This window comes from Bos mutus, chromosome 21, assembly GCF_027580195.1.
Source record: "Bos mutus isolate GX-2022 chromosome 21, NWIPB_WYAK_1.1, whole genome shotgun sequence".
Taxonomy (NCBI): domain Eukaryota; kingdom Metazoa; phylum Chordata; class Mammalia; order Artiodactyla; family Bovidae; genus Bos; species Bos mutus.
Genome location: NC_091637.1, coordinates 33858742 through 33881608, shown reverse-complemented (window position 1 = coordinate 33881608; position 22867 = coordinate 33858742). Strand labels below are relative to the sequence as shown.

The window sequence follows — 22867 nt, the reverse complement described above, 5'->3', positions numbered from 1 at the left end:
TAGAGGTATGAGGAGCGTGGAGTCACAGGAGATACAGCCCAGGAGCTGTGACGGGCCGGTGACTGCAGGGCAGGGCCGCAGCTGAGGGGAAATTGAGGTGACAGACAGCCCTGGGGGGGTGACACTGTGTCTTGTGCTTTTCAATGACATGAGTGCAGGGCTTCTGGGAGCTTTCTCAGGAATATTGTGAAATTCATGTGAGTTTGCATGAGGAACTTATAGAGGTGAGTTTTCTAAAATCCTCATGTCCGAGGGCATAACGCATCCCAGGATCTCAGAAAATGTTCTTTGGCTGCACAAGTGGCCTCCCATTAGCTTTTGGCTGAGGTTGTTGGGGATAGTACTGTTGGGATTTCAGGTCACAGGGGTGGGTGGAGGGCACTGCCACAGACAGTGGAGTAACTAAAGGCCTGAGAGGCAGGGGAGGTGGGACAGAAAATGGGCTGCTTAGGGCCTGGGAAAGAGCCAAGACACATGGAGAGCTTTGGGTGCTGTCATCTAGCACCTTCGATCAATGTCACACCTGGTTCCTATCCTGGACAAGAGTGAGGGGTGGAAGGCCCTGGTTCATAAGCCGGCTCCACTGACAACTCCAGTACTGTGGTTGGTTTGTCTGAGTTGTCTTTTCCTGGCTGGTGTGAGGGATTTTACTTACTTGTGTTTTGTAGCTGCACATCCTCTACCAAATGCACAACCCATTCCTCTGGTGGTGAGAGAGAGTCTGAGACCCACGAAAGATCTTAGTGAAAATTTTCCTGATTGCCTGCCACCTCTCCTTGCTGAGTGTCTATGCGGCATCAAACTTGTGTTCTTGGTTGGGATGGGACCTGGTTCAGAAATTAGAGCTGCGCAGAAGGGTCAAGACTGCGGGAGGCTTAATGAGATGGGCTACACCCTCAGGAATGGGCGGTCACTCACCAGTCCGAGCCCAGGAGGCAGAAAAAAGGCCATCAGGAGTAGGAGTGGCAGCATCTTCCCAAAGGTCTGTCCAGGTCACAGATGCTGGGGTTTCTTCCAGACACAAAGCACAGGGGAAGAAAGGAAGGAAGGGAGGCTCAGTGTCCCCACAGACATCCCAGAGGTGTGCTCCCCTCTAGCTGGGTGTCAGCATGCCACAGATGACCACCTTCTCTGCCCTGGATTGGGAGAGAAGGACACCATCACCACACTCGCACACAAAGACTCACCAGAAGGAATAAGAAAGTGAAGCCTGTGGTGCAGCCCATGTTATCTAGTCCAACCTTGTACTACTTGCCAAGCAACAGTCCAATAAATCACGAGATGAGTTGTTGAAACAAGGAACAGCAACTTTATTCAGAAAGTTAGCAGACCAAGAAGATGGTGGACTCATGATTCAAAGAACCACCTAACCTGAGTTAGAATTCAGGCTACTTTTATACTAGAAGGGAACGGAGTAAAGTCAAACATTTCCTGGTTCCACTAGCCTCAAGACGGTTGTGTTAATTTCTTCTGTCCTGCAGTCTTTCATCAGTGGACTTGTTTCCTGTGAGCTAAACAAAAGTATTTTAGGTTAAAGCTCATTACTTGAGAGCCAGCGTTCCCAGAGATGTGTCATCATGTATAATTAATGTTATAGGCGATATACCATTAGTGATTAACAGAATACCAAAGTTCTTCCCCATCACACCAAGAGGAGCTGGATCCCCAAGAGCCCCTCAGTAATTGAATCTTCATTTCTCCACTCTTGATACTTTTACGATTCTGATAATATCATGAATAATTACACAATAGGGGAGGTTCAGGGATATGAGAGATTCAGCTCCTGCCCCTGTGAAGCTGGCAGGACGCAGAGGTAGAGCTAGAATAGGTGGGTAGAGAGCAAGCTGGTGAGCACTATGATGAGGGGTCTGCTTGTTGCCAAGTGTGAGGAAGTGGCTGAACTTGGTTTGGGAGCAGATAGACCTGAACTCACCAGAGTGAACCAAACAGCAACCCCATTTCCTATCTTGCCAGGGTTCCAGCCTCACATTTTTGTTGTGCTTACAATCAGCTCTTCAAATGTAAATATTCTGTGACAGAAATTTTCTTATCCCACAATATTGAACAAAAGTCTTGGACTTGATACTCATTGGACCAAAACCAACCATCACCGGGTCCTTCAGCATTCAGTGACCTGACTGGCTTGCCTGTGCTGAGGTATCCAGCATCCCTTGAGCTGAGTTGGCGGCTGTCCCATCCAAGTCAGGGTTCCTGTGAGGGGAAGGGCCTTCCTCTCCAAAAATGCTGGTTACTGGTGTGAGATGATGAGATAAGTCATGGTGATCACCCTAATAATTACTCTCCACTAATATTCCCTGTCCAGAGACAAGAGAACCACATCTCTGATGTCTCTGGGCCAGGCCATCCTGAACATGTGCAGATGATTCCAACACTGTCACCAGTATGAGACAGAAGAAAGAGGAATGGAAAAGATCGCCTGAGTTCTAAACAAGCCAAGTCCCAGTGAGTTGTAGCAAGAGCATCTTATGAATAAACAGAGCGGAAGGACACAAGTTTAATCATTGATGATGATGATCTGCGGATGGTGAAATTGTAGGCAATTTTAAATTTCTTACTTATATGTCCTGTATTTAGCTATCTTTATATGATTATATGTGTTGTTTTTACATGCAAAATACATTTTGCCATGATGGAAGTTCATTCACCATGCAAATGTCCAGCAAATCACTTCTGTTTAGCCCAGCCTTCTCTAAGCTGCATGTTTTAAAAATGAGATTACTTTCCTGAATAGATTCTTACATGAAAATTCAGAGATTATTAAAAGATAGAACAGAAAAAATTATTCAGTAAGCTACTGGGTATGGAACACCTTTGAAATATTAGGATACCTTGCATCTAAAAATTTTTGTTACTATGACTTTCCTTTAGAGAAACATACATACATGTTGGAATGATGGAGATGGGAGAGGCTAGCTCAGCCCAAGGTGGAGGAGCTCCTTGAAGGTCACTTGAGGCTGAAGGAGGATGTGCCCTCAGGACACCAGAGGCTGCACAGTGCCCTGGGCCCAGGACTCCAAGACAGGGCTGTGACATGCACTCAAGCTGGGCCTAGGAATACTGAAGGCCTCCTGGAATTTTCTCAGGCTTCTGACCTCTGTCTCCTCTGATGCAGGGATGGAACACTCATGGGGTGAGCCACACCTTTGTAAACCTCCCCCATTTCTGTTAAGGTGGACAAGTGCCCCCCTCGACCCCAGAGTTTCTCAGGTGGTCCCCTTTCCAAATCTGGATTCTCTTCTGTTGCCCCCTGGACACTGGGATGTGGGGGAGGGAAGTAGGTGTTGACGAGGAGGAGGGCATATGGATGAGACACAAGGGTCGTGGACCCGGGGGTCCTGTGTTCCTGAGGAGGGGTCTCCCTTCTCTGATGGAGCTCACGGGCAGCCTGAGGGGGAGCTGGCACTGGGAACATGTGACGGAGGGAGCTGGCTGTAGGTACAGCAGAAGATTTTATTCTAGAGAATGGAAGGGAGGGGTGAGAGGAGCAGTGTATGTGCTGGAGGGGGAAGCTGCTAACAGAGCAGAAATGTGAACAGAGGTTTCCCTGACAGAGAAGGTACCTAACGAATTTGTGAATAACGGAGCAGTCAGTGATTTCTTTTCAAGAGATGAATGTTTATTAAGTTCCAGGCAACCTTCCTTCACACACTTTGATCAATGCTTCCAATCCCAGGGAAGATGGAGGGGTCCACCCTGAGCACACATCACACTGATCCCTGGTGTTTGTACCGTCTCATTGTTGAATGGATCCAGGACAGAAAGCTGGAGATTCTGGTGTAGACATCTGGAGTTGTCCCATCATGTCTTCCATAGGACACAATGCCCTGGGCCACACCATTACACACAAGCGGGCCCCCAGAGTCACCCTGTGGGTAGAGAGAGCAAGGGCTGAGCTCACCTCCTTCGGGTCTGGTCTCCCTGCCACCCTGGGGTGGGTGGGCTCAGTTAGCGGTCCTGGCTGATGTCAGGGCCTTGTTGGTCCTGAGGTTTCATCCTGGCACTGACAATCCTGCTGCTCCTCCTGCAGGAAACCTCCACCCATTTGTGACTGTGGGGCAGTGCTCACGCCCCAGGGACACAGGACAGTGTCCAGATAGGAGGACAGGCTGGGGACACAGGGGCGGGCTTTGTTCCCACAGCCACCCATCGTCCCAGCTCAGTTGGGCCCAGGGTTTTGCACGGATAACACTGGGGATCTCACCGAGAAAGAATTCTTCCTCTTGCTTGGATCTCCAGCACATATCTGTTTGGAGGGGATGTAGTTTTTGAAGCGAGCGATACATTTCTCCTCACTTTGGACTTCAAGATCTACCTCCTGTAGTTTGTCTGTAGAGGGCATATTTACCCCCAGTCGCCCCCAGCCGGCCACACTGCACATCATCCCTGGCTTCACCTCCGCCAAGCTCCTGGGCAGATTGATGAGGCTCACTGCATCCGTAATGTCAGCCTTCCTAGTCAGCTGAAGGTAGAGGAAAAGCATTGTCACCTACTGTTGGCCCACAGAGGCTGCAGGACAGTCATGGGGTTGCCTTCTTCTCAGCATTGGGACCACGGAGGGGTTGTACAGGAGGAGGGTCAGGAATGGGTTCATGGGGGATGCAGAACCCTGGATGGAAGTGTCCCAGAGTCAGTGCAGCCTCGTGTCCCACCTTCAGTAACATGATGTCGTTGGCCAAAGTCTCATCATTATAGTCTGGGTGGGGGATGGGTCTTCTCACTGGGATGACCTGCTGGGTCCTCTCTCGTTCCATGATGTTGTGGGCCCCCAGGGTGACATTGATTGAGCTGCACAGAGAGCAGAAACAGAGGCGGCGTCACAGGAGAACCGGTCCAGGAGCCAGGAGGAAAGAGCACAGCTTGGGACAGGGCCAAACTTGGGGCGGGGCAGGGGGAGTGTGTGGCGAAATTCTAGGCGGTGGGCCCTGGGGCTGAGCATCTCTGAACTGTCTGCTCCCTGGCAGCCTGGGCATGGTGGCAGTTCCTGTAGTCCACAGAGGGTGTTCAGTCCTGCTCGAGCTTGACTGTCTCTAAGGAAAACATGAATTTCTCACATTTGCACTGTGGGCTCCAGGCCACAACCTTGGCTTCCTTATGTTCCAGGTTTGATCAGTCCCTTCTCTCTATGCACGACTGGCATTGACCTGTCCCTCTCTCCCCAGTGCTCACCTGTCCTCTGAATAGCTTCCTATGTTACCTGGTGGCACAGGTCTGCAGCTCCTAAGAGGGTTCCCTGGGAGGGCTCCACAGAGGGGTGGGGGCCCGGCACTGCTCCTCACCTTCCCAGGCAGTGAGCTGCTGTCAGCACGAAGTCCTCACGCACAAGGAAACCCCCACATATGTGAGATTTCCCTGAAGTCTTGAACAGAAGAAACGCCATGTAGGGACGGGAGTGTGGCTCGGCCTCGTGACCCCCGATGATTTTCCCTGAAAGAAAGATTCCAGCCTGCCCGCTGTGCTCATGGAGCCAAAGTTTGAACAGAGGAGATGGGATCAAGGTTTCCCTGAGTTCAGAAATTTTCTTAGATGGACCAGGCCCAGGCTGTGCATGAGTGTAGCGTCTGGGCAGGACTGTTCATGTGGGGTGGGACTGGACCTCTGAGAGTGGGATCGTCACTCACCTGCCTCCCCGGTAGGGGACAGAAGGGCCACCAGGAGCAGGAGCAGGACCATCTCTCCAGGAAGACTGCCCAGATCTGAGCGGCTGCTGCTTCCTTCTGGTCTTTTAACCCTGAGTTGTCCCCTTCCATGCTCTGGCCTTTGTCACATGAGCCTTATCTGAAAGCCTCAAACCACTTCTCTGTAGTCAGAGTGGACTGTTTATTTGTATTTAATTAAAGCCTCTGGTAAGTTTTCATCCATTGGGTGGGGTGGGGGTCAAGGGGGTAGTTGGATTAGCCAGTCCTTAAGCCCTCAGGTGCCTGAGCCCCAGAAACCTGGGCCTCATGATGATAGATCAAAGAAAGTCTTTGCGTGGTTCATATTAGATCACCAGGGTGATTGTGTATTGAGACCCCTTCTTCAGCAAGAATGTGAGAAATATTGGAGATGAGATTCCTTGCTTCATGTAGAGGAGATAAACCATCATGATCAGACTATAAAGGCAAGATCCACAGTGTGGAATAGACATAATGGTGTGAAAGTGATGCTGAAGAGGGCTTATTCCACTTACTAAAGGACTCAGTGGTTTAAAACAACAGCAACATTGCTTTACCCATCTCCATTTTGGTCTGGGTACAGTGCGGATGGCATCCCTCTACTCACCTTGGTATCAGGGCTGCTCGAAGCCTGGAGGCTGACCCACTTGAAGGACTGCTCACACATGCCCAGTGGTTGGTGCTGGCTATGCACTCGGCACGTTGGTTTTTCTCCATAAGAGCCCCTCAAATTGTCTCACTTCATGGGATTCTTTGGCTCCCTCATAACACAGTGGTTGGTTTCCCCAGAGTGAGCATTTCCTAAAAAGTAAGCCATCTAGAAGCTGTGTTTTTTTCGTTACCTAGATTTTGATGTCATATGGCACCTATTCTACCATACTCCACTGCTTAACGCAATCAAGAGCTCCCCTCACCCAGATTAGGAAAGGAGGGCCCTAGACTCCCTTTGTTGCAGTCATGTAAGAAGAGCCTGTGGGATGAAGATATGCAGCAGCAGTCACGTCCCCATCATGAAAATGGGGGAAGTCATGGAATCAAAACAATTGTTGTTTCAAAACATCTTGATCCCAAGCCTCTTAAAAAGCAACAACACCTTAGTTAAAGAAACAAAGCCCATGGTCAACAGTGATTCTGGCAAGTGAGTCACAGTGAACTAAGCGGTATCCTCATCCCACATGGGCTTGGACACCCTGCACTGGATGACCTGGATGAGATATCAGAACGCAAGTGACGTGAGGAATGCTGCCTTCCATAGGGAAGGGCGTGGCAACCCACTCCAGTATTCTTGCCTGGAGAATTCCATGGACAGGGAAGCCTGGCAGGCTACAGTCCATGGGGTCACAAAGAGTCAGACATGACTGAGCGACTTTTAGTACTACTACCACGTAGGGAGTGAACATCCAACGGCTGTGAGGAGGCTGCCTACACAAGGGTTGACCACTGGTAGTAAAGGAGCTCAAGGAGGATTCAGGGACTCCAACAGAAAGGGCAGTCTGGTGGGATGTGTCAGAGCAGGACAAATAGGGTGAGGCGGGCATGGCTTTGAAGCGGCTGCCTGACGTGGATCGCCAGAGCCTGGGTGGGGAGAGCAGGAGATGCACTTGGAGAAGATGAGTAAGAGATCTGTTTTATAAATCTCTGTGGGGACTAATCAAATAATTAAACATATTAAGGCAACTGACTCAGTTTCTTACTGTCTGAAGATTAGATGGTATTGGTGGCATCAATGATAATTTCCTGGATTTGATGGTTGAATTGTAGTCACATAAGCGTTTCCTTGTTTGTAGAAATTGCCCTCTAAAGTTTTTGAGAACTGATGGAACACCATGTCAGTAACTTTACTCTCAAATGGTTCAGGAAAATAAAAGTTTTTTGTATTATAATTGCTACTTTTCCATAAGCCTGAGATTATTTCAAAAGTAAAAGGAGATCCATAGCCTTCACATATATGAACAACAACCAGTTTGAAGATACATTTGAAAAGATAATCTGTCACAGCAGCAACAAAAAAATATAAAGAGCTTGCGAAAAACATAAGCAGAATTGTGAAACACTATTTGAGCAAAATGTTAAAGGATTCTTGAAAAATATAAAAACAGACTTTAGAAATAGAAAGATAGTCTTAGTTCTCTGATAGGGTAGAACCACACCAAAAAGGCACTGATTCTCCCAAAGTTAATATAAAAATGTAATTCCAATTAAAAGAAATTTTTTTCTCCTAGTGTTAAGAAGTTCTAGCTAATGTCTAAAATTTATTTGGAAAATAGCATGAAGGAATAACTAGTCAGATATTAAAAAACATCCCATAAGATGTATTTTCTGAAAACAGTGTGTTGCCCACTCATGATCAGACAGACAGACCAAAGAAAACGAATAGAAAATCCAGAAACATTCCCAAGCACATATGAAAATGTAGTTTACACCGAGGTGACATTTAATCAATGATATTGGAGCAATAAGTTAGTCACACATCACATAAACCACTTGAGTAAGTGCAAAATATGAGACACAAATGTATGAAATAAAACCATAGTAATAAATAAATGTGGACAAATCCCTTCATAAAATTAGAGGTCTTCTAGCAATGACTCTAAATACAGAAACATTAAAGGAGAGATTGATAAATAAATTGTGATATGTAAAATACAGTTTTTTAAAGTTTATATCTCAAAAATCAAGCATAAGCAAAACCCAAATACAGACAATAACTCAGAAAAAAATTATTGCAACATATATCACAAACAGTTGATCTATATAAAAACAAAGAGTTAGAAAAATCTAAAGAAGAATCAAGCAGAACTGAAGAATACAATAACTGAAATTTAAAATACACTAGAAGGAATCAATAGTAGATTAGATGATACAGTGGAGTGGATCAGCAAAATAGAAGAGAGAGCAGCAGAAATCACTCAACCTGAACAAAAAAAAGAGAGAGAGAAAGTTTTTAATGAGGACACTTTCAGAGAACTCTGAGATAATATCAAGGATACTGATATTCACAGGCTAGGAGTCCCAGAAGGAAAAGAGAGAAGAAAAGGGTTAGAGACCATACTTGAAGACATAATAGCTGAAAACTTCCCTAACATAGGAAAAGAAAGAAATATCCAGGGCCAGGAAACACAGACAGTCCCAAACAGGATAAACACAAAGATGACCACACTAAGACACTGTAATTGAAATGGCAAAAATTAAATATTAATTTTATATTAATATGAACATTAAAATCAGTAAAGGAAAAGCAAAAAGTTATGTATAGGGGAACTATCAGCTACCAGCAGACTTTTCAACAAAAAATTTGCAAGCCAGAAGGGAGTGCATGATATATTTCCAGTGATGAAAGGAAAAAAAATCTTATAACCAAGAGTACTGCACTGGGCAGGCTATATTTGAAGGAGAAAGCTAAAGTTTTACAACAAGCAAAAGCTAGGAGTTCAGCAACACAAAGACAGCCTTATAAGAAATGTTATATGGTCTTCCCTAAATGAAAAAGAAAAGACTACAACTAGAAGTATGAAAATTATCAGAGAAAAAGTCTCATTGGTAAGGAAAAATGAAGGTGTATTTGTCTGGGAGAGAGTGAAGGACAGGGAAGCCTGGCATGCTGCAGTCCATGAGGTCGCAGAGTTGGACATGACTGAGCAACTGAACAGCAACAACCTTCAGGGTAGCTATCAACACTTATAAAGCTAGTAAGAAAGTTAAAAGATGAAAATAGTAAAATCATCTATATCCACAATAGGTAGTTAAGGAATACTTGAAATAAAAAGCCATAAAATACAATGTCAAAAAAATGAACAATGAGAGGGATAAAAATGCAGTCATAAGGGTGTGTTAAACTTAAGAGGCCAACAATTGAAAATAATTACAGTTATAGAATACTGATGTATATATATTCATATATATATATATATAAAACCTGATGGTAATCACACACCAAAAATCTATGCTAGATACACACACAGAAAAAAGAGAAAAGAATCCAAATGTAACACTAAGGATAGTCATCAAATCACAAGGGAAGAGAGCAAAAGAAGAAACAAAAAAAGAAGCACGAAAACAACTGAAAAACAATGAACAAAATGGCAGAAAGTACACACCTATCAATAACTACTTTAAATATAAATGGGCTAAATGAGCCAATTAAAAGACATGGAGTACCTAAATGGATACAGAGACAAGAGTCACACATATGCTGCCTACAAGAGACTCACTTCAGATCTAAAGATAACACACAGACTGAAAATGAGGGATAGAAAAGGTATTCCAAGGAAATGGAAACAAAGTTAAAGCCAGGGTAGCAATACTTGCATAAGACAAAATAGTTTTAAAACAAAGACTGTGACAAGAGACAAATAAGGACATTACATAATGATCAAGGGATCAATTCACGTAGAAGATGTATCAATTTTAGATATATACACAACCAACATAGGAGCACCTAAAAACATAAATATTAACAAGCATAAAGGGAGAAATTGACGGTAATGCAGTAAAAATATGGGACTTTAACACCCTAATTACTTCAATGGACAGATCATTCAGATAAAAAATAAATAAGAAAACAAAGGCCTAAATAACACATTAGACCAGATGGATACACACACACACACACACACACACACACACACACATATATCTCTTTCTCCAGGAAATTTGAAAGGGTTCTTGACCAAGGATACTGGGAGGTCATTACAAGGACAGGAATTTTCTCATCTGAGAAGCATACAGAGGAATCTTATCTCAAGTATCTCAGCTAGTGGGATTCTTTATCTGATGTGGTGACTCAACACTTTATTCTTGAAGGATTTTAGTGGTCTTAAGTTTATTGGCTAAAGTAGCCTTTCACTGACCATCACTGATAGGAATGGAAATACCAAGTTACCAAGATGTAACACAGGGAATCTCATCTTCCCTTGGCAGTTAGGATCACCCACCTAACTTGCTTAGTAAGTTTATCTGTCTGTCGATTGCTTTCCTACAAATTAAGGCCTCTAAAAATCAGAAGAGTCCAAGGTCATAGAGATAGAAGTAAACTTCTGAGACTGAGTTAATAGGTTTAATAGTAGGAATGAGAGCCACTCTTATGGTCACTTCTTTGTCTCTAGAACCATGTATTCTAGCTAGGAGAGAAACACCACCCGATACTCACTGCTGGCTTAAAGCATATACCACATCCTGAAAGACAGCATCCCAATCTTGAAGGTGGTTGTCTTTCCACTATCTACATTACCAAGTCTTACACAATTCTCAGGCCAGCTGTTTCTGGGTGATATGGGACATTAACTCATGGCTTCAACGTTCTTTCACAGTAAAACATTCGTTGGCTGAAAGTCTTGTTCTGTGGGATACAGCAGGAAATAAACCCTGCAAGACCGCTGTGGTACCAGCAGCAGCATGGTCATGGGCAGGGAAGGCAGAGCCATTCCTGTCCCAAAGCACATTCCCAAAACAGACTAGCAAGGTCTTGACCTTTCAGGTCCATCATCCCCAGAGCTGGCCTGGTGGTTCTCTCCCCAGGTATATTGGGAACTGAATCTTCTTGTGGGTCTGGGGGGAGAGGCCTTGGTCAGTAGAGGCATTTCACTGGAGGTCATTACAGATATTTTTAAAATTTTATTCATTTATTTATTTATGAACTGTGAACTTCCTGATGTTCAAGTTGGTTTTAGAAAAGGCAGAGGAACCAGAGATCAAATTGCCAACATCCGCTGGATCATGGAAAAAGCAAGAGAGTTCCAGAAAAACATCTATTTCTGCTTTATTGACTATGCCAAAGCCCTTGACTGCGTGGATCACAATAAACTGTGGAAAATTCTGAAAGAGATGGGAATACCAGACCACCTGACCTGCCTCTTGAGAAATTTGTATGCAGGTCAGGAAGCAACAGTTAGAACTGGACATGGAACAACAGACTGGTTCCAAATAGGAAAAGGAGAACGTCAAGGCTGCATATTGTCACCCTGCTTATTTAACTTATATGCAGAGCACATCATGAGAAACGCTGGACTGGAAGAAACACAAGCTGGAATCAAGGTTGCCGGGAGAAATATCAATAACCTCAGATATGCAGATGACACCACCCTTATGGCAGAAAGTGAAGAGGAACTCAAAAGCCTCTTGATGAAAGTGAAAGTGGAGAGTGAAAAAGTTGGCTTAAAGCTCAACATTCAGAAAACGAAGATCATGGCATCCGGTCCCACCACTTCATGGGAAATAGATGGGAAAACAGTGGAAACAGTGTCAGACTTTATTTTTTGGGGCTCCAAAATCATTGCAGATGGTGACTGCAGCCATGAAATTAAAAGACGCTTACTCCTTGGGAGGAAAGTTATGACCAACCTAGAGAGCATATTCAAAAGAAGAGACATTACTTTGCCAATGAAGTTTTGTCTAGTCAAGGCTATGGTTTTTCCTGTGGTCATGTATGGATGTGAGAGTTGGACTGTGAAGAAGGCTGAGCGCCGAAGAATTGATGTTTTTGAACTGTGGTGTTGGAGAAGACTCTTGAGAGTCCCCTGGACTGCAAGGAGATCCAACCAGTCCATTCTGAAGGAGATCAGCCCTGGGATTTCTTTGGAAGGAATGATGCTAAAGCTGAAACTCCAATACTTTGGCCACCTCATGCGAAGAGTTGACTCATTGGAAAAGACTCTGATGCTGGGAGGGATTGGGGGCAGGAGGAGAAGGGGACGACAGAGGATGAGATGGCTGGATGGCATCACTGACTCGATGGACGTGAGTCTGAGTGAACTCCGGGAGTTGGTGATGGACAGGGAGGCCTGGCGTGCTGCGATTCATGGGGTTGCAAAGAGTCGGACACGACTGAGCGACTGATCTGATCTGATTTATTATCTGATCTGATTTATTTATTTCTGGCTGTGCAGGGTCTTCACTGCTACGTGTGGGCTTTCTCTAGTTGTGGCTATCCTTCGTTCAGGTGTGCAGGCTTCTCATTGTGGTGGCTACGTTTGCTGCAGAGCATAGACTCTAGGCACACAGGCTTCAGTAGTTACAGCACGCTGGCTTAGTAGTTGTCCTGCATAGGCTTACTTGTTCTGAATCATGTGGAATCTTCCCAGATCAAGGATCGAACTCATGCTCTCTGCATTAGCAGGCAGATTCTTATCCACTGAGCCACCAGGGAAGTCCAGGGATATTTTATTTTATTTTTTTTCTTATTTCCATTGCAAAGATCTTTAAACAAGTTAAGGACTATTTCCTCAAAAGTGGGGGATGGAGGACATTTCCACAGACCAGAAGATTTGAAGAAATCAGCATGTTTTAGGTGCTTACCCACCTTCATCTGATTGTGCCCATGAGCAGACAGAACAGCTCACCAAGAAGCTGTCTGAGTACTTGTCAGAGATCGGCTGCCATGGGAACCCAGGGACTCGCTGTGTGTGGAGGGAGGTATCTGAGCATAGGCTCCTGTCTTGTCCAGGGATGGCAGGAAGTCATCAGTGGGCAGGGTTAGAAAACATGGAAGTCCTCTTGCTGGCCTGACTCTCAGGGGGCCTGGCTGAGCCCAGGCTCCGTCCTAACTCTGTGGGGCCTCCAAGCTCTCACTGTCCCTCCTGGAACTGTCCTCCTCATCTCTCGAAGGAGGACAAGTCTGCAACAAATATTCTTACACTTTTTCAAACCACAGAACCATTTCCTCAAAGTAAACGTTATACTTGAGCTGAATATATAAGTGGTTGGGCACCTTTTTAAACACTATGTTTTTGTTTCTTTGTTTTCTTTTTGTGTAATTTTCAATCAACGAGCTGGGTCCTATTACGTCTGGGGATTTTTTCAGCTCTAAATCAGAAGCTGTGTCTTTAAAGCAGAAGAGAAGAACTGCTCTTCCTTTGTAAACGTGCCCCAGGTCACTAGGAGACTGTGTTGCTGTGTGATTTGTGCACAACCAGAGGAGAAAGGGCCTGCCTTTAGGGTAACTGTATCCCAAAGTATTGACACATGCCTCAGAGAAGCACAGTGCTGTGTGTAGGGCGGCACCAGCCAAGCGCTGGAACTCAGGCTCGGCTCCCAGGCAGCTCAGCACAACAGTCAAGACCCTGGAGGGATGGTAGATGGAAGTGTCTGGTGAGGGGAGACCAGCACAGGGAGATCCTTGCCCAGCAAAAATCACATACTTTTCAAACCAAGACCTTCCCAAGGATGAAAAGTCTGGGTTGTCTTGGACCCTATGGAGCAGCAGTAACCGTGACGGCCTAAGAGCAGAGGCGTTTCTCCATTTGTCCAGACCACATGGGCCTCCCTGACTGCAGTTTGGTTTGCACAGGCAGGAGCTTGCACCATGACAGGGAGCCTGTTTCTGGTCCATCCAATGGATGAGTGTTTAGAATCAGATTCTAATTGCCTTTCAAATGGGTGTTCCTACCATTTGAGCGTGTGCAGTGACATTTCTACCGGCTGTCTTAACAGTGGGCTTCCTTGGTAGCTCAGCTGGTAAAGAATCCACCTGCAATGTGGTGAGACTTGGGTTCGATCCCTGGGTTGGGAAGATCCCCTGGAGAAGGGAAAGCTACCCACTCCAATATTCTTGCCTAGAGAATTCCATGGACAGAGGAGCCTGGCAGGCTACAGTTTATGGGTTCACAAAGAGTCGGACACGACTGAGCGACTGAGCGACTAAGCACAGCACATCAAGAGTAAACAAATAAGGCTGCCCTGTTCCTTGTCTTCCCTCCCTGCTGCCCCCTCCCACAGGGGGCGAGTATGCTCCAGTGAGCAGACCAGAGATTTGTTTCATGTCTAGAAACAAAATGACTGATGTTCCAGAGTTACATGTAATAATACTCCTACTCAGTCTGGATGAGAACGAGGGGCTTCTCAGGAGACCCAGCCCTGCTCTGGGCCGGCTCCCCTGGCTGTGGGGGTTAAAGGTCAGCTCAGGTAGACCCCGCTTCCCAGTAGGAGCGTCTCTGTCCTGGAGCTGCAGCCCCAGGCTGTGCTCTTGGTGTTGGGGAATCATGGTGTGACCCACTCCTCCCTGCCATGTACCCAGAGCAAGAAGCTAAGGAGTTCACCCTGAGCCCCAGAACCAGAGAGGTTCATGTTTTCCCCTGATGGTGCTCAGCTTCAGCCCTGGCGGGAGGGCTGGCCCTGGAAGACAGGTGTGGGTAAGCAGACCTGGGTGACAGCTTTGCATGGGGTTTAGGGGAAGAGATGGTGGGAGGCGGGAGAGGAGGAAGCAGAAAACAGCAGAATCCTGTCATTGCCTTTCTAAACACACAGTGAGTATTTGTGAATAGGAGTCAGTGAATAAATAAGCAACCAGCCCTTCAAGCCCAGCTGAGAGACAGTTACTGAGCTGCGGGCACCCCAACCCTGCAGTGTGATTCTGGATCAGCCCCAGGAAAGATGTTCTGGTTCCTGCAGTCAGAGGCTTTTCATGGTTTTCTTTATCCAGGGCAAGAAACTTGAGACTTTGGTGCAGGACCCTGGAGGTGACACATTATTTTGTCCATAGAAGACAATGCCCGGGGGTTACGTTGTCACACCCCAGAGTCCCCCTGAGGACATGAAAGGACAAAGACTGAGCCAGCTCGACTCCTGGTCCTGCCCCCCCATCTTAAGACCCCTCTAGGTGATGGTAGCCTTACAGGGCCTCCATCGGAGCACAGGGTAGGACGTGGTCAGTGCTTCACTGCACCCAGGTGGCAGCTCCATCTCCTCTCCCAGGTCCCTGATCTGCTCCACATGAAGACTCTGCAGGACTTTTGACTCTGGGCTGGTCTCCAGGACACAGAAGCAGGGGTGGAGGCTGACACTCGGCATGAAGGACGAGCCTGTTACCCAGTTCAGGTGCGCTCACAGGAGCAGGTACTCACACAGAACAGGGGGCAGGCTCCATCCTGCACATCAAGGCTGTTCTACTCCTGGGCGAGGATACAGAGCTCGTGTCCCCCTGTCCTCACGGGAATGACCCTCTCCCTCTGTGTGGCCCACAGTGGTGGACGTTGTGGAGGTCACACAGGCCAGTGTGGTTGGGACAGCTGTTTGTGGCTGTGGTTCGTGCAGGACTTGTGATGCGGTCCCTCTTCTTATCAATTCCACGTATTCCTTTTGCAGAAGTCAGTGACACAAGATCTTCTCTGCATCGCACATCAAAGCTGCACAGATGGTAGATCTTCTCTTATCGAGGTGGACAGTGAGGAGGGCCCAGTGTGAACCAAACGCATCTAAACCTGAGCTTCTCAACTGAGGCTGATTCCTGCCCAGCTCCTCACAACACCCTGCCTACCCCTCCACACCCCCACCAACATGACCTCGTCCTTGGGGGACATTTAGAAAAGCCTAGAGACATCCTTGGTTCAGAACTTGGAGGAGAAGGGGATGTTGATACTGGCACCTAATGGGGAGAGGCCAGCGATGCTCTAAACACCCTGCAACTCAGCGTGTTCGTAGTGATTCTGAAGAGCCCTAAAGATGACTCAGAGTTGATGATGAAGGCAGGGAAGGATCTGCTGTACTTTCTTCTTGAAGGTGGACATAGGGGTCCTGCCACTCCAGGGAACCCCTTTCTCTTCTTTCTCTCCCTATTGTTCTTCACTGTATCCTCTCTGTCTCTCACACACACACCACATGCTCCCCCCTTTCAAGGCTTCTGGAATGCCTAATGCCGGGAGAAGAGAGAGGACACACACACTCAGGTCTGGAAGCCGGGTGTTCACTGAGATTTATTGGGAATTCTGTGACCTGAAGGGGCCTTCCGGGATTAGGGACGTGACGGGGCTTTAAGAGGCAAACCAGAGGCAGATCCAGGGTGAGTGGCACAGAGAACCTGCCGGAGTCCTGCTCTGGTTTCCCCCAGGCTGGCCCAGGTTCCAGGTTAATTCTCTTTCAGGACCTCATCGATCCAGGGCCGGTAGGGGGAGATCCGGGTGAAGACGGCCGGGGGCTTTGCATTGGGCAGTCCATAGGAGACAATGCCCTGGGCCACCCCAGCACACAGAAGAGGGCCCCCCGAGTCTCCCTGTGGGACAGAGAAGGAAAGGGAGAGAGAGAAGGTGAGCCAGGGAAACCACCACCTCCTCCCTGTGGTCCCAACTGAGCTGGTCGGACCTGCCATCAGGCTCAGGAACACTGGCTCCTCATAAGGTGATATGTCTCTGATGCTGTTCCCTTTCCTTCCTGGCACCCCCTGACCCTGGGCGGCACCCCCTGACCCTGAGCAGACCCTGGTCAGAGACCCCACGGGGCCAAGGGAGGAGGATCTGCAGAGGGACAGTCCCAGCTCCTCAGACCTGAGGTCTCACACTTTGTCACTGGCTGACACTGTGAACTCCATCTCCTTCCAAAGGTGTCTGCAACCTGGTCAGTGATTTGTGGAGAACTCTGTAGTCTGAGAATCACCTTAAATGCAGATTTTGTGCTCTGGGGATTGCCCACACACAGCTGGAGATTGTGGTTAAAAGCAGAGAAGTGGCTGCAGGCCTGGGGCTCCATGAGTCTCAGCTTCACCTCTTGCAGAGTGCTGGAGGCTGGTTCATTCACAGCTGTTTGTCCCCAGCCGGCCACCCGGCACATTATCCCGGGGCGGATAAAGGTGAAATGGGATGGAAGGGGGATTGTCCCCACAGCCAGGGTCAGGTTGGCTTTCTCCTTCAACTGTGAAGGAAATGAGGGCTGTCAGTGATGGAAATGGGCTTGGGGACGGGTGGAGGCAACCAGGGAGGGACAGGGCAGCTGCTCCAAATGAGAGCCAGTTGCAGAGGCTGAGCTGAGGGGTGCTGGTGAGAGGCAGGTTGGGAAAGTGTGAGGGTAATGGGACCTGAAGGAGAAGTCCTGGAGAACAGGGAGTAGGGAAGGCAGCCCTGGAGAACAGAGAGCAGGGAGCGGGGAAGAAAGCTCTGGAAGACAGGGAGTGGGGAAGAGGAAGAAGAATTTGTACCTTCAGTAACATGATGTCGTGGAGACCAACATGCTCATATTTTGGGTAAGGAAACTGTTTTATGACTTCAAGCCTCTGCCATGTGTCTTCTTTCTTTTGTAAGTTATGGGCTCCGAGGGTGACTGTTACAGACCTATGTGAGGGAGAAGAAGGACAAGGTGAATCGCTGATGGTGGGGTGTCTGCTGAGATACGCCCACTCTGAGAAAGGGCATGTAGTCTCTCCCAGGGTCAGCGATCTCTTCCCACCTCCCTTTTTTGAACTACTCATGTATGCGAGGGGCTCAGGCTTTACTCAAGGAAGAGCTTTCCCAGGGACAGAGATAATTTCCAGGGCCTTCGGGACGCCAGGGAGTGAGCGGGCCACGGAGGACCCAGGGGACAGGGTAGGTACTTCCTAATCAAGGTGCCCTAATGAGGGCCACCTCTCTGAGGGCAGAGGTGTCCGAGGAAACGGGGGAGTGGTGGGGTCTCAGGTGGACCCTGTTCTCTGTCTCCCATGGAAAGGATGGGTTCAGGACCCTGAGAACTAAGGGCCAGTGTTCTTGAAAAGGGCATGGAGGAAGTGGTCCAAGAACTGGGTGGGCCCCTGAAGACTGAGTCCACATCGCTTGTGTTGGGGTTGGGGAGGGGCAGCCGCTTTTAGAAGAGGGGCACTGGGATGCGGTCCCCTTTCCTCTGAGGGGAGCTGAGCTCACAGTGACTGAGGGTCAGGACAGCCGTTCCAGTCTGAGGACGATTTCCTTAAGGCCAAGTATTGTCTCTCCCAAAGAGACCCAGCCCTAGGAGCTCCCTCTCAGGCCCCCAAGGAGCTGTTCCTGGTTGCTCCCCTCCCATTTGGAGATAAACAAGACCCATTGTCTCACCTTCCTGCACAGTGCGCAGCCGTCAGCACAAAGTCCCTTCTTATCAGGAAACCACCACAAGCCGCCAGCTTACCATCCCAGGTGACAATTTGCAGGTAGGCCATGTAGGGGTGGGAGTGTGGCTTGCTCTCTGTGCCCCCGATGATCTCCCCTGGAACACAGAAGCCCAGGGCCTGAACACAGAGGGTGCACCAGCTGGCTTCAAGTTGGAACAGGCGTCTTTGGAATCCGCACTCGCCCCGTGTTCTGCCCTCTTCCTCTCAGGTGACTCTGGTGTCTGCTGTCTTTGCTCCAGGCAGAGCAGCCAAGCTGGCCTCGGATGCCTCGCAGTCACGCTCACCTGAGGTTTTCCCCCAGTCCCATTCTGCCCTCACTCAACCCTCCTCTGTCCCTGTGCATGACCAGCTCTCCAGGTTCCTGTTTCCACCATCTCCATATCCCAGGTTGCTCAGAGATCAGCCAAGTTACAAGGCCAGAAGGTGAAGGGAACACAGGACTTTCAGCACCGTGTCACACATTCCATACAAAGAAGACCACCCCTTGGGGCCCCCCAAGGTGGGCTCCTTCTTCCTGGGAACAACCATGAGCTGCAGAGAGAAGGTGTGCACAGCCCAAGTGGAAACTTCACTCTGGGGTGTTGGGGAGAAATCCTGGGGTTCTGTTTAAGGGTCAGCAATCTTCCGAGTAAATCTTGTTTTAGGGGTTGATCCTGCAGCTTCCAGAAGGAGTGGCCGGGAAACTCACCAGCCTGGGTTCTGCAACACAGGAGGAGGAGCAGCAGCAGCGGGAGAGGAGGATGATGCATCTTCTCAGAGAGGCTGCCCAGGGCACGTGCTGCTTCTGTTTTCCAGTCTTGGGTTTTTAACTCCCAACAAGCGAGGGCAGGGCCAGGCTGGTAACCACAGGAACTGACTGGTCACATACTCTTCTCTCAAACTGTGCCTGCTGTCTTTCTAATCAGAATTTCCCATAGAGATGCCCTCCGTTTTATGTGAGGTGAAGCTGAGGCCTGAACTTTCAAGTTTTGGCTTCAGGGATGAACTCTCCAGTGTGGTTCCTCATTGGTGTGGAGGTGGAGGGCTCATGTCCTTCCCAGGCAGGGCAGGTGATTAAGACCCATCAGAGACATGAGTCAGGGAGAATCTTTACACTGAGAATTCAGAAGCATATGCATGTTTAAGACAATGACCACAGTAGGAAATATATTTGCAAAAAGACCCAACACATATACCATAGGTATGTGTGAGTACAAAGGCACAAACCTACAAACATACAAATGAATCCAAAGTTGCAGGAAACAATACTTATCCTTAATCACGTGCAATCCAGTCTAAGCTGCCACTCCTTTCCATCCCATTTTATTCCACTCCAGATTAAAATGCAAGCTACACCGCCCTTCAAACATGGTTATCTGCAATTTGAAAAATGTTAATCTGCATCTCTCTCTCCCTGCTAACCAAAGGTTCATAGGCAGAAGAGAGTGATCAAAGAATATTAGGTAGGGGAAGAGATCATAGTCTATGATTGGACTTTACATACATTATCATAAGAGCAAATGGGATTGGAATTAGGACTTTAAAGAGCTCATGAATATCAATTATTGTCACTCTCTTAGATGTATTATTACTTTTATAACTATCCTGTGAAGTAGGTAGAGTTATCACTATTTTATGAATCTTGTTATCAAAGCTTATGCTTCATTTCATACGAAGGGCCCTTCTGCTGTCCCATCAAAGGCAGAGAAATCTAGTCCTGCTAATGGGAATGTAGATATAGAAGAATGGTTGTTCCAGGGATGCTGGGGTCCCTAATCTCACATGAGGAATCATTTGATTGAAATAGAATATACACAGATGTCAGGATCTGAGGTTTGCCTCTGTTTTCCCATCACGACCTTGGGAATTACCATTACCATTGCTTTACTAACATAGAATTTAGATTCAGACACATTAATGTGATTCAAATAACAAAACTTTTAACTATTATAACTGAGTTTTCAAGCACATCTGCTATGTTCCCCAGACTGCAGAGTTCTAAAAACCAAACCTATGTCTATTCCTGTGATGACTTGCTGTACATTTTTAATTCCCAGCCTGGTAGGTCTCTTACGTAAAGTAAGGCATTATTTGGGATTCTGAAAATCGGGAGAGGAGTGTATCTGGGCAGAATCTGATGAAGCTGGAATCTAGAACTTGCAAATCCTTCTAATGCTCCTTTGCAGTAACAGCAGTCCATCCCCTCAAGTCTCAGAGGTTAGTCTCTTCTTGCCTGAAGGATCTGTAATGGATTCTCTGAGGTAGTTACTCTGCAGGTTGTTGATAGGTTGCTTAAGAGAATAATAAATTAGTCAATCATTAGTGATCATGTTTAAGAAGAGTTTGAATGAACTCTGGGTTCTTTAGTGGGGACTAATGAATGGGAATATGGAGAAGGTCAATGAGGCTTGATCTGGAAGGTTCCATTCATGTTGGAGTTTTCCATGATGGTAAATCGTGCTTAGCAGTTACAGGACGCAATGAACATCCCCTTTCCTGAAATCACTGGTTTTGTCTATATAATTCATTTTGCCACTTAGATGAATACCAGACACCTATGCCCGCTTCATGTCCAATGAGACAGAAGAGGATAAGGCATACATAATTTGTTCCTTCTGTACTTTAGCTGGAACCCATTTGTGCTTTTCTAATGTTTAGCTTTACTTGAAAGTTTCCCTTTGCTCCTGACCTTCATTCTGTTATGCATGCAAGCTAAGTCGCTCCAGTCATGACCTTTTCTTTGCAACCTTATGGACTGCAGCCTGCCAGGCTCCTCTGTCCATGGGATTCTCCAGGCAAGACTACTGGAGTGGGTTGCCATGCCCTCCTCCAGTGGGTTGCCATGATCTTCCCGACCCAGGGATTGAACCCACGTCTCTTACATCTAACCTACATTGGCAGGCGGGTTCTTTACCACTAGTGCCACCTGGGAAGCCCCGTTGTGCTACAGTCCTTCGTTATGGGACTCCTAGGCTCTCTCCCTTGTGCCTAAGGACGTTTTCTCTCTCTCTCTCCTCTCTTTCTGTAGCTATGTACATATGTATGTATGTATGTATTACTGTGCTGGTGCTTGAAGGCGATGGTGAACTGAGTAGCTAGCAAAGCAAAAGGCTGAGCGAAGGTGGAACCCGGTGTCTCCATGGGAGAGCTCCCTCTGGGGTGAATGATGGCAGAAGAATTTCTTGTTTCACTTTCTCACCTCACTTGTAGGCTCACTGCACACCTGAGAATAGTTGGCTTTGTGTCAGTCCCTGCCCTGTCTCATCTCCTCTCATCAGCCTCCCTGTGTATCCAGTAGTCATGTGAAACTGTCTCAAACCATCCCTTTCCCATGGGTTTGGGTAAAGTCCTTTAAGTCTGGCGTGCTTCTCTAGTAAACCTTGCAGTGCTGTCAGTCTATCAGCAACCAGCATCAGCCAGGGCAACAAAAGAGAGTTCTATGTACCTTCGAATCAAATCTATCCATGGGGATCTTCTCTTACCTGTTGGAGGAAGGCTGTATGGCATCAACTGTTGTTGTTGTTGTTGTTGTTTCAATATGCTCCCATGAAGCTTGTCGGATAATGGTTGCTGCCAGAAATGGAGTCAGGACGTTGCTCTGAGACAGCATGGCCAGAGTCTGAGGGCCTGCCTTCAAGGGTTTCTTTTATGCTCTCCAATCTGTTGTTTCAATTAATTAAGGGGACGCTACTCAGGACTCTTCCCTTAGCCCTCCAGGATGTGAATCAATGTTTTCTCAGATAATGATTCTTCCTTTTAGTTGCTCCTTATTCCTGCATTTCCTTATCTCTTACAACCAAGCAGAAAGAACCTTCTCTTCCCCCTGCATGCCATATGTCTGATGTAATTTTGAATATTTGGCTGGTCTGTTGATACTGCCATGATGGAGGGATGGAAGCACCAAGATCTCTTGGGAAGGGTTGATTTTTTCAGTGCTTATAAGAAGAGTGTTATAAAAGGATGAGAGGAGTGCATCTCCTAAGACAAGTGTGTGTGCTTAGTCACTCAGTCATGTCCAGCTCTTTGCAACCCCATGGACTGTAGTCCACTGGGCTCCTCTGCCCATGGAATCCTCCAGGCAAGAATATTGGAGTGGGTTGCAATGACCTCCTCCAGGGGATCTTCCCAACCCAGCGGTCAAACCCAAGTCTCCTGCATTGCAGGCAGATTCTTTACCATCTGAGCCACCAGGGAAGCTCAAGACAAGTATCTCTGAGTTAAATGCAAAATGACATTGTCAAGGCTTGGGAAAGAATTACCTTTTTCTTACAGAACCCTTATTTATAGCATGCATTTGGGAATAAGACAGATTGAATTAAGAGCTTGGAATCAGACTGCATTGGGATCCTGGTAGGACCCCTTACCAACTTTGTATTTTGGGCAAATTTCTTCA

General features: G+C 47.3%; 2 protein-coding genes across 2 annotated transcripts; both read right to left on the bottom strand.

The window, feature by feature from the left end:
• Positions 1-3615: 3615 nt before the first annotated feature.
• Positions 3616-6815, bottom strand: LOC138984377 (duodenase-1). The gene is made up of 5 exons (XM_070358241.1): positions 5640-6815; positions 5298-5445; positions 4671-4806; positions 4223-4480; positions 3616-3887 (listed from the first exon to the last, which is right to left on the bottom strand). The coding sequence occupies exons 1-5, from the start codon at positions 5689-5691 to the stop codon at positions 3726-3728; spliced, it is 756 nt and encodes a 251-aa protein (XP_070214342.1). The 5' UTR covers positions 5692-6815; the 3' UTR covers positions 3616-3725.
• Positions 6816-16350: 9535 nt separating this feature from the next.
• On the bottom strand, positions 16351-19282 carry LOC102282440 (mast cell protease 2). The gene is made up of 5 exons (XM_005911198.2): positions 19184-19282; positions 18440-18590; positions 17575-17707; positions 17037-17291; positions 16351-16656 (listed from the first exon to the last, which is right to left on the bottom strand). The coding sequence occupies exons 1-5, from the start codon at positions 19242-19244 to the stop codon at positions 16513-16515; spliced, it is 744 nt and encodes a 247-aa protein (XP_005911260.2). The 5' UTR covers positions 19245-19282; the 3' UTR covers positions 16351-16512.
• Between the last annotated feature and the right edge of the window lie 3585 nt (positions 19283-22867).